This window comes from Babylonia areolata, chromosome 2 (assembly GCF_041734735.1).
Source record: "Babylonia areolata isolate BAREFJ2019XMU chromosome 2, ASM4173473v1, whole genome shotgun sequence".
NCBI lineage: Eukaryota > Metazoa > Mollusca > Gastropoda > Neogastropoda > Buccinidae > Babylonia > Babylonia areolata.
Genome location: NC_134877.1, coordinates 34,988,014 through 35,000,513, shown reverse-complemented (window position 1 = coordinate 35,000,513; position 12,500 = coordinate 34,988,014). Strand labels below are relative to the sequence as shown.

The window sequence follows — 12,500 nt, the reverse complement described above, 5'->3', positions numbered from 1 at the left end:
TGATCCATATTACAGATACGGAATGGAGTGCCTTACTTATACCTAGTATGTTGTAAAAAAATATATAATTTTTTTTAAAAAGGGGTGGGGGGGGGACTTTTTCGGATTTCTAATAAAATATATGAATGAAGGACTGTGAATATGAACTGGAAAAGGCAGAGAATACCAGGTTTGCACAGCTTCCATCGTGTTTCTCTCAGTGAGTGGGTGAGTGAGTGAAATAAAAGATGGGTGAATAGAGAGTGGATACGAGTTCTGACACGTAGGCCTATGCCTGGCAGGGACACAGAGAATCAAGAATCAAGAATATACACAGAGAATCAAGAATCAAGAACATTTAATCCTTTGAACCCCTTCTGGAGCATGGAGGGTATCATATAACAGCAGTATTTTACACCAAAATTCAACATAAACAATTAAAATAACATAACTGTCAGAAACAAATTACAAACTATATGAAACACAACATAAATGATGATAGGGGGGCCGGGGGGGGGGGGAAGGAAGTAAAAATCACAGTCCGGTGCGGAACTCGAACCAGCTTCCTAACCGGGCGCCTTGTAATCATGATTATGGAACGATTCAGTTAGGACAGACAGACACAGAGAGAGGGAGAGACATACAGACAGGCAGACAGACAGAGACAGAAAGACAGGTGGAGGAGGGAGGGAAGAACGGAGGGTGGAGAAAGAGAGACAGAGATGGGAGGGAGGAAGAAAGAGAGAGAGGGGTGGAGAAAGAGAGAGAGGGGGGAGGAGAAAGACAGAGAGGGGGAGGAGAAAGAGAGAGGGGGGAGGGGGGAGAAAGAGAGAGAGGGGGAGGAGAAAGAGAGAGAGGGGGGAGGGAGGAAGAAAGAGAGAGAGGGGGGAGGAGAAAGAGTGAAGGAGACAGACAGGGAGAGAGAAATAGAGAGAGGGAGAGAGAGGGGAGTGAGAGAGGGACAGAGAGAAAGGGTCAGAGACAGACAGAGGAAGACGGATAGAAAGAGAGAGGGGGTAGAGGGACAGAGAGAGGATGGAGAGAGAGAAGAGAGAGAGAGAAGGGAGGGAGAAAGAGAGAAGGAGAAAGAAAAAAGGGAGAGAGAGAGAAAAAAAAAAAGAAATACACATCAGTGCTCGGCGGCAATTAGCTCTGACAGTTCTAAAGAGGTGTCAAAGCTTGCGGGCTGATCTATATTCGCCTCACAACATCTGGGTTTTGTTGTTGTTGTTTCTGTTTCTTTGTTTTTTGTTGTGGGTTTTTTTTTTTTGTTTTGTTTTTTCCCGGGGGGGTAGAGGGGGGGGGGGTTGGTGGGGTATTTTTTGTTGTTGTTTTGTTTTGTTTTGTTTGTTTTTTTCTATAAATATCAGTCATATAGGGTAGGCAGGCCTAACTGCAAACGATCCAATCGAAGCGACAAACTCAACGTGTGTATTGTACAGATAACAGGTTGTTCGATCGTCAAATGTAGCTCTTCTGTTTTTGAAGGCTTTCTCTGATTGGATGCACAAAGAAAAGTTCGACTTCTCCTTCTTTTTAACGTTTATTCGACGGTAGAAATAGCAAAGGTCCCTGAGGTAAATGCGAATGGGTGAGTCTAATTGCGAACGATGGGTTTGGGTACATGCATGTGCAAAATTAGAACAGTAGCAGGTCTTGAACTAGTTAGACATAACATATTATTGGAACATCGCACCAGACTGTTGCATTGTTAGTTTTGATCACACACACACACACACACACACACACACACACCACCACCACCACCACCACCACCACCACCACCACACCACACACAAACAGACCTTCTTGAGAGAGCTCAGTAACTGTGCAGCATCGTTCGCAAATGTCTAGACGCAGTCAAAATAACCTATGGTCCACTTGCAAACGACACTATTTAGCCGATTCCTGTCAAAACTGACGTGCTGATCTGTCACAAACATGCTTTTCTTAAATTCTCCCAGCACTGGTAATGCATAACTCATTCAACATATCCAATCAAATCAGCCACTTCTAACTGTGACAAAGTTCAAGTCATACCATTTGTTTCCATTGATTTTAGAATTTTGACAGCACGTTTGTGAACTTGGTCGGCAGTGGTGCGCGAAGAGAAGAAAGAGCGTGGAAATAATTGGTGATGTTTGACTGGTTCTTGGAAATTAATATTCATTAAGGAATCAGAACGAGGTAAGCAGACGTTAAATTGTGGTATGCGTGTGTTGAGAACGCTTCGCTTCGAAGTGGGGGCGGGACACGAACCGTTGGCAATTACAAGCTGTTCGCAATTAGACATACCTACCCCATAAACTGAACAGATGCCTGACCTGCGCATAAACCCCACTGCGCTGGTGAGAACGTTGAATCCTGACAGAAATTATGGTGTTTATTGAGCTGACCGCTTGGGTGACATTTGACATATAGCTCTCACACCGACTGGTTTGGCACTGAGTGACTAATCGCCAATCTCTCTTCTGTCTATCTTATCTACCTCTGTCTATTTCTCGCTCTGTTTGTCTATATGTTCGTCTGCGTGTATCTGTGTGAGTATCTCTGTACCTCTCTCTCTCTCTCTCTTATGCCTTCCTCACTCTCCTTTTCTCACCTCTCTCCCACATCTCTCTCTCTCTCTCTCTCTCTCTCTCTCTCTATACGTGTACTTAAACACCGAAACATCTGTGTATGGGACTACATTGTGGGACGGAGGTGTGTTAGAAAAGGGTGTCAGTGACAACATCAGTGGAAGCCCGTGCATTCTGCACGTGACAGCAATTGTTTTGACAGCGTGCGCGATCAACACAGTGTTCGGCCTGTGGCGTTTACGTCTCAGCGGTGACGTGGAGGAAAACCCCGGACCGAACAGTACGGACCAATCGACTCAGGGTGATCAAAAAATGTCGGAACCAACACCTGTGGCAGTCAACTCTGATGACATTGTGGCGAAGATCATGCAGGCAGTACAGCAACAGCTTCAAGAACAGACCAGTGTCATCAGGTCTGATCTGGGAAACATAATAGCTGAACTGAGTCAAGTGAAGAACGAATGTGTTGAAATCAATCAGCGATGTGACAGGTTAGAAAGAGAACAGAGAGAAATAACAGAAACAGTGTCTTGTCTGTCGGTAGATATGACTGATCTGCACAAAGAGATGATAGACAGAAGAGAGGAAACCAGAGAGATGAGAACATCAGTGAACGATATGCAGGAAGAAATTACACACTTGAGATCAGAAATTGACACATTAGAACAGCATTCAAGAAGAGACAATCTACGGATTTTTGGAATTCCCTACAGTAGTGAACGTGAAAATTTTGACACATGTGTGATCGCTGTGGTTGATGCACTCAACAGTATCGATGGTCTGAAGGAATGGACCTCTGACGATATAGTGAGGGCTCATCGTGTTGGTCAGGCTAGGGATGGACAACCAAGGCCCATGATCGTCCGTTTCAGTCGTTGGAGGGACAAGATGTCTCTACTAACGGACAGAGCCATCCGGGAGAAGCTGAAACAGCAAGGCATTGGAGTGGCGAACGACCTGACCAGAGCCCAAGCACACATGGTCGCCGAAGCAAAGAGGGACGGCAAGAGGGCGTACTTCAGGAGGGGGAAGATGGTGATCGGCCCGGCTCTTCCTGATCCCCGCACCTACGCCGATGTGGCAGCGTCGGGCACTGACAACAGAGGGCAGCAGGACAGCGCGCGTGTGTCAGGAGACACAGGCAGTACACGGCACGTGCTGTTACCCAGCCAGGCTAGAGGCCAAGGTCAACGTGGCGGTGAGCTGATCCCGGGCACGGTCTCCACGTGCGGTGTGGACGGCACACCATCTACTTCAGAGGGCAGCAAGCAGCAGGACTCCGGAGCGGCCGGCGGAGGAGGGGGTACGCCAACACATGACAGCAGCACCCGGTCTTCACCCGAGCGGCGTGACAGGGACAGCAGTGGTGGAGGGGGGTCCCGCTGTGACGTAGCGGGTTCGCCAGCGACTCAGCGGTTGGCCAGAGGCGGTGTTGGCGGTGACGACCGGCATTCCCTGCGTGGTACGGGAGACTCCGTGGTGAGAAGAGGGGGCGGGAATTCCCGTCATGACGTCAGGGGTACTCCCGCTGTTGCACGTGGCGGACGGCGCGGTGTGGCCAATAGACAGACTGAGCTTGGCGCTCATTGGGGCAACCAGTCCGGCAAGTCACCTGGCAGTGGCAGTGGCAGTGATAGACACTTGCGGGCCAGAAACAAATAGGCCAGGCTCGACCATCCTAAATATTGGAAGTTTTTAAATTATAATGTGGAGAATCTTTATACAAAATTTTCTGATGTTTCATTTATAAATTATGTCAATACTTTTCATTTTGTTTGTTTAACTGAAACATTTCTAGATTCGTCCTTTGATTACGGTAACATTTTTCCAGAGTATCTAAAGTTTTTTGCTCCTGCAAAGAAAATGTCACGACAAGGGAGAAAATCGGGAGGAGTTTTAGTGTTAATAAAAAATACTTTGAAACAATTTGTGAAAGAAATTTCTTTAAACTGTGCGAACACTGTAGCGATTAACGTTGATAGAAGAGTTTTTAATGTTGATAAAGATGTTCTTTTTGTTGCAGCTTACATAGTACCCGAAGGAGGTCCACTGTACAACGAAACAGAATTAAACGATGGAGTATTGATTTTGGAAGAATGTTTGCTGCAGGTTGTGCAAGATAAGGATGTGTATGTTATTGTTTGTGGTGATTTGAATGCACGTACAGGTTGTGAGCAGACCAAAAGTGAAGATATGGGTATCAATGTTTTTTATCTGGATTGGGAAAATGTGAAGGGAGATTCACGTTGTTCAAAGGATGTTACTATAAATAATTTTGGGAAATCCCTGTTGGACTTTTGCTTTTTGTTTGAACTTGTAATTTTGAATGGTTATTGTAATGGGGATCGAGATGGCGATTTTACTTTTGTTTCTCCCCAAGGATGTAGTGTCATTGATTATTTTCTTGTTTCTGACTGCTTATTAGATAGTTGTAATTTATGTATTGGTGATAGTTTATTTTCATGGTATCTGCCAGTCGAATTGTCCTACATAAATAGATTAAGTACTGAAAAAGAATCTGACTCAATTCAAAAAGGAGAAGAAAGGATAGTGTGGTCTGAGGAAAATGTGCATGTATATAAGGATGAGTTGGACAGTTGTCAGTTTAAGGAGTGTTTACAGAATGCTTATAACATGTTAAATGTTGATGTTAATGCCTGTGTCAAATTGTTTTCATGTGCATTGTATGGAGCAGCTGCATGTATGATTCGAACAGTTGGTAGAGGACAGAAGAAATGTAATGATTGGTTTGATGATGAGTGTAAGAGGAAGAAAAGACTGGTCAGAGGCCTTCTTAAAAGTTTCCAGAGATGTAAAACTGAAGAGAATAAAAGAGTACGTAAAGAAACATTTGTAAAGGAAAGGAAGGAATATGTTTATTTGAAGAGAAGAAAGAAACGTGAATTTGAGGAGCTAAGGTTACAGAAATTAAAATCATCAATCAAAGATTCAAATCTGTTTTGGGCAACAGTAAGATCTGTAAATAGAAAGGCATTTGTTTATAATAATATTAGTGCTCAGCAATGGTATGCCCATTTTTCTAGTGTATTTGTAGGTAATGTTAATACTGAAACAGAAGATGAGGTAGTAGAGGAGGTTGGTGATTTTGAAGAACCTTGTTTTAATGACCCAATTAGCAGGCAAGAAGTAATTGATAGCATAAACAATTTAAAACCAGGTAAAAGTGCAGGCCCAGATAAAATATTGAGTGAAATGTTAAAGCAGGCAAATACAGATATTGTTGATTTTCTGGTGCTTTTATTTAACAGATGTTTCAATGATGGAATCTTTCCAACAGATTGGGCAAAATCGATTATCATACCTATTCACAAAAAGGGTGACCCAAATATTCCAGATAATTACCGTGGAGTTGCACTTACAAGTATCATTAGTAAAGTTTACACTTACATTTTAAATAGAAGATTAACTAAATGGGCTGAACGAGAAGAAAAGATTATTGAAGAGCAAGCTGGATTTCGATCAGGTTACAGCACCATTGACCACATTTTCACATTGTATGCAATTGTACAAACACATTTATTAAAAAATAGAAAATTGTATGTTGCTTTTGTAGATTTTCAGAAGGCCTTCGACTCTGTGAATCGAAATAGTTTATGGAATGTGTTACGTAAAACTGGTGTTGATGGTAAGCTTTATATGGCACTGCGTGGTGTATATGATGCAGTTTTAGCGTGTGTACGTGAGAAGGGTGTATATTCAGATGTATTTGATTGCCCACGTGGCGTAAAACAAGGATGTCTGTTGAGCCCTATGATGTTTTCGTTCTTTATTAATGAACTGGCAGGAGAGATAACGAAAAAAGGAAGACATGGGATTCAAATGATCCCTGGGGCTGTTGAACTGTTTCTCATGTTATTTGCAGATGATGTAATTCTTTTGTCTGACACGGCCATAGGACTTCAAAATCAGCTGAACATATTAAAGCAAGAAGCAGATAGATTATTTTTAAAAGTTAATCTTGAGAAAACAAATGTAGTTGTGTTTAGAAAAGGTGGTTACTTATCTAGATATGAAAAATGGCACTATGGAACTGATGAAGTGAAGGTAACTAATGCTTATAAGTATCTTGGTATGATTTTTACAACTAAGCTGAGTTTGACAAGGACAGTAGCAGAAATTTGTAGAAAGGGGAAGAAGGGGGTTATAGAAATCTTAAGGTGTTTACGTAAGTTAGGCTCGATAGATTCATATATATTTTGGAAACTTTTTGATACTCAAATAGAACCAATGATAACATACAGTGCCGAAATTTGGGGACTTTCTGATAACAAAGATTTAGAAAAAGTACATACATTAGCTATTAAACGTTTTTTAAATGTTCCATTACATGCTTCAAATACTGTATTATATGGAGAAAGTGGTAGATACCCATTATACATTAAATCATGTGTGAAATGTATAAAATATTGGTTAAAATTAATAAGGCTACCCACATCGAGATTATGTAAGCAGGCGTATGAAATGTTAGTAAATGAACATGAGAGAGGGAAGGAAAACTGGGTATATTTTGTAAAGAAGACATTAACTGTAAATGGATTTGGGATTGTGTGGATGTGTCAGGGAGTTGGATGTGTAGAAGGATTTGTTTCAGAATTCAAAGATAGGCTAATTGCTTCATATAAACAGAATTGGCACTGTAAAATGGAAAGCACTGAGAAATATAGATGGTTTTATAGTTTTAAAAGTATATTTCAAACAGAAAAATATATCACAGTCGTGACAAACAAGTGGCACCGAACAAGTCTCGCCAGATTTAGAACGAGAACGATTGGTTTGAATGCTTATGAAAAGTGGTTTCAGACTGAGCCCTCGTTACTCTCCCCTTGTCCGATGTGCGGTCATTTAAGGGAGGATGAGTTACATTTTTTGTTTAGTTGTAAAGCTTATGACGATATTCGAGAAAAATGTGTTGTATTTAAAACAAATTCAGCAAAGTATGAAGATATTTTTGGAGTGCTTAATTTAAATCAGGAAACTTCACTACAGTCACTTGCAAAATATATTGCAGAAGCGAATAACATGCGACGAAAAAAAACTCAACAATAATAAAATAGTATCAGGTGTTGCTCATTGTGAAAAGTGAAATCTGTGTTGTCACTCTCATATGGAAAATATTTATGTTATACATTTATATATGTTTTTGTTTTTATTTCTCACTACATGCCATTACTTTGAATGGATGGTCGAACTGCACTTTGTTGCACAGATTGATTGATTTCGTTTTGGTTTTGGTTTTCATCAATATTATTACTATTGATGCATGTTGTTATTTGTATTATGAACCCCCATGTCATTAGGGCTGTAAAGCTATTGACATTAAAGTGTTCAGTGTTCTCTCTCTCTCTCTCTTTGTCTCAACCCATCCCACATCTGTGTGTGTGTGTGTGTGTCAACCCATCCCACATCTGTGTGTGTGTGTATGTGTGTGTGTGTGTGTGTGTGTGTGTGTGTGTGTCAACCCATCCCACATCTGTGTGTGTGTGTGTGTGTGTGCGTGTGTGTGTGTGTGTGTGTCTCAACCCATCCCACATCTATCTCTCTCTCTCTCTCTAACATGGTCGTGCCAAGGCGTCTGTTAATAAAGACTAAAGCGTGTGGCAAACAGATTAGTTTGTTGTGTGACCATGCATGATGTCTCAAGATGTTTCGAAGACCAGCTTTTCACTCTGACGATGCATAAGCTGCACAAATTAGCGACAGTTTTGTTCTGGAGGGCCGGAAAGCCCTCACATTCTTTCTCGATGTATTGTATTGTATTGTATTGTATTGTATTGTACTGTATTTGTTTTTGCCACAACAGATCTCTGTGTGTGAAATTCGGGCTCTTCTCCGCTTGCCACAGTGCAGTGCCACCAATATTTTTTCTTCTTTCTTTTTTCTATCCGTAAGTATGTTATTTGCAGCAACAGCAACAACTGCACCAACAACATATAACTTCAACAGCTACAACAACATAGAAATGATTTCCATCACATTAGCTGTAAACACATAACTTCAATAACAACAAAAACAACCAACATAAAACTGTGTCATCATCACAACAAATGCAGGTGAAACCGAGAACACCAATAAAAACGTCAACAAGAGCAAAGAACAGTATCATCACAACAATAACAAGAAGACGAAGAAGCAGTAGAAGAAGAAGGTGATGAAGATGATGATGACTGATTGATTGATATGGATACTTATATAGCACCTATCCTCGGTCGGAGACCAAGCTCTTGGCGTTTTACAAACACGGGGTCATTTGCACAACAGGCTGCCTAGATAATCTGGGTAGAGCCGACTGACGGCTGCCACTGGGTGCTAATCGTTTGCTTCCTGTGTCATTCAATTAGATTTTAGGCACGTACACATACACAGTCAGACAAATATGTAACTTTTCTTACGTTGATGATGATAAAACTGTTGTTTATTTCTTTGTACTGAAGCTGCTCTGTGTAGTAGAAGTAGTAGTAGTCGTAGTAGTAGTAGTAGTAGTAGCTGTTGTTGCTGTTGTTGTTGTTCAGCGTTCTTATGATAATAATAATAATAATAATAATAATGATGATGATGATGATGATGATGAAGCATAACAACAACAACAATAATAATAATAACACAGAGTAGCTGCAATACAACTACATAAAACCACGATAACAACAACAACAACGAACCACGATAACAGCCACAACATAGAACAACTTTACTACAACAACATAGAACCATGATAACAACAACGACAACATAGAACAACTTCACTACAACAAAATAGAACCATGATAACAACAACGACAACATAGAACAACTTCACTACAACAACATAGAACCATGATAACAACAACAGCAACATAGAACAACTTTACTACAACAACATAGAACCATGATAACAACAACGACAACATAGAACAACTTCACTACAACAAAATAGAACCATGATAACAACGACAACATAGAACAACTTCACTACAACAACAACGAAAAACGATAACAGCAACAACATAGAACAACTTCACTATAACAACATAGAACCATGATAACAACAACATAGAACGACTTCACTACAACAATATAGAACCATAATAACAACAACTACAACATAGAACAACTTCACTACAACAACATAGAACCATGATAACAACAACATAGAACAACTTCACTACAACAATATAGGACCATAATAACAACAACTACAACATAGAACAACTTCACTACAACAACATAGAACCATGATAACAACAACAGCATAGAACAACTTTACTACAACAACATAGAACCATGATAACAACAACATAGAACAACTTCACTACAACAACATAGAACCATAATAACAACAACTATAACATAGAACAACTTCACTACAACAACATAGAACCATGATAACAACAACAACAACATAGAACAATTTCACTACAACAACATAGAACCACGATAGCAACAACAACATAGAACAAACTTCACTACAACTACATAGAACCAATATAGCAACAACAACAACATAGAACAACTTCACTACAACAACATAGAACCACGATAGCAACACCAACAACATAGAACAACTTCACTACAACAACACAGAACCACGATAAAAACAACAACAACATATAATAACTTCACTACAACAACAACGAACCACGATAACAACAACACAGAACAACTTCACTACAACAACAACGAACCACGATAACAACAAAAACAACAACAACAATATAGAACAGCTTCATTACAATATGCAACACAAGCATTGCCATCAACATCAACAAACACTTCAGCAAAGAACGCTGAACAACAACAACAACAACAACAACTACTACTACTACTACATAGATCAACTTCAGTACAAAGAAATAAACAACAGTTCTATCATCGTCAACAACATAGAAGTACAACACCACCATACAAGAACAAAAACGACAAAAGCAACAAAAACAGCAAAAACAACAACAAAAACAACTCACATTCAGACGAGAAGCAGCCACATCCAGCAGGCCCAGCTCCTCAGCTGTGAAGCTCTCAGGAAGAACCGCCCTCCTCTCCTCCTCCTCCTTCTCTCCCTCGCCTCCTCCTCCTCCACCTCCCCCACCTCCTCCTCCACCATCACCACCACCACGGCTACCACACGCAGGACCCAACATCGACGACTGGTCCTTATTAAACATCACAGCAGCAGGTGGTTGCATCTTCCGGCTCCGGGAGTAACCTTCACCAAACAACAGCATCCCAACGAAACCGAATTCACGGCCTCTAAGGAGGCTACTGGCACTGCTTCCACTGTCACCACGAGCAGATGAAATCCAAGACCAGCGCCCATCCAGAGAGAGACAGTTGAAGACGATGACAGCGACGAGCACGGCGAGAAAGATGACCATACACACGAACTGTCGAAGCGTAGTCATGGCAGCAATAGAGGCCGACGACGAGCGACGGCTATGACGACGACGTCGACGAAGAAGAAGAAGAGGAAGAAGAAGAAGGCTGCGTACTGTTCTTCTTACTCCCGACAGGAGAAGCGCTGTGGGTTTATAATATGATATGAGCCGGGGAGTTGGAAGGGGTAGGGGGGAGGTACAATGACAGAAAGACACCGAGAGAAAGGGAGTGATAGGGAAGGAGGAAGGGAGAGATGGAGGTGAGGAGGGGGTTCAGGGGGATTGTGGGGAGGTTGGGTGGGGGTGGGGGGGGAGGACGGGAGAGGAAGGAGAGGGAGAGGAGGAAATGAAGGTTAGGGGAGGGGGGGGGGGGGGGGGGGGAGGGGGGAGGAGTGGAAGGAGGTGAGAGCGTGTGTGTTTACTATTGTTCAGTTGTTCAGAATGTGTTAAAGCTGCCTAGCTGCGTTGAACGACCACCTCAGGCACTTTGAATGAACGTGTGTGTATAATGAAGGGGAGTGAATAATTGTTATCAGGCTGCGTTTGAATTTTTCATGGAAAAAAAGCTCTATCTCACACACACACACACACACACACACACACACACACACACACGACTGGAATATCGTATGACAATGAAATAAGGTATAAGTCTGGATTAAGTTGAAGTAACTTATCCGGACTTTAAAACACACACACACACACACACACACACACACACACACACACACACACACAACCATGGTTTAGTGTGATTGTGTTTACCACATCCGAAACGCATATCCACTAAACTTCTTGAAATAATACGACAAGCTGTTGCTTGCTTGAGATGAATAAGAATGTTATTTTCAGTTTTAAGTTTGTTTGGGTTTTGTTTTGTTTTTGTTTGTGTTTTTTTGTGGGCGGGGGGGGGGGGGGGGGGGTTCAGGGCAAAATTCAAAAGAAATAACTTAGAGCTGTGAAGCGAAGGCCGAGTGGAAAAGCGCCCGACTATACAGCGTGTGCTGAAAGGTTCGAATCCCATACACAGACTGGGATCTCTATTTCTCCTCCACGTGACTTACAGTGGTAGGCTGGATGCTAGTCTTTCAGGTGAGACGGAGGGGAAAAAAAGACACAATGTCTTTTGTGTGCACCATGTGATCAGCACATGTAAAAAGAACCTTTGGTAATGGGTGGCGCTGCAATGTGGCGACACGCTTTCCCTGAGGAAACAATGCAATACAATACAATACTATATAATACGATATAATACGCTACGCTACGATACGCTACGATGCGATACACGATACACGATACAATACAATGCAATGCAATACAATACAATACAATGCGATATGATACGATACAATACAATAAGATACAACTGTGCACCCCACTACACACACACACACACACACACACACACACACACACACACACACACACACAAGCAAACACACACACACACAAACACACACACACAAACACACACACACAAGCAAACACACACACACACACACTCACACACACACACACACACACACACACACACACACAAACAAACACACACACACACACACACACACACACA

General features: G+C 41.6%; 1 protein-coding gene across 3 annotated transcripts in view; it reads right to left on the bottom strand.

Annotated features, from left to right (window-relative positions):
• The window catches only part of LOC143279411 (carbohydrate sulfotransferase 15-like), a 36,794-nt gene that overhangs the window by 10,659 nt on the left and 13,635 nt on the right, over positions 1-12,500 (bottom strand). For 2 of the 3 annotated variants that reach the window (XM_076583453.1, XM_076583454.1), the window contains exon 2: positions 10,517-11,070. In XM_076583453.1, coding sequence (XP_076439568.1) covers positions 10,517-11,070 — 554 coding nt within the window. Of the gene's footprint in view, positions 1-10,516; positions 11,084-12,500 lie in introns of those variants that run through there. The other variant, XM_076583455.1, reaches the window with a different exon arrangement.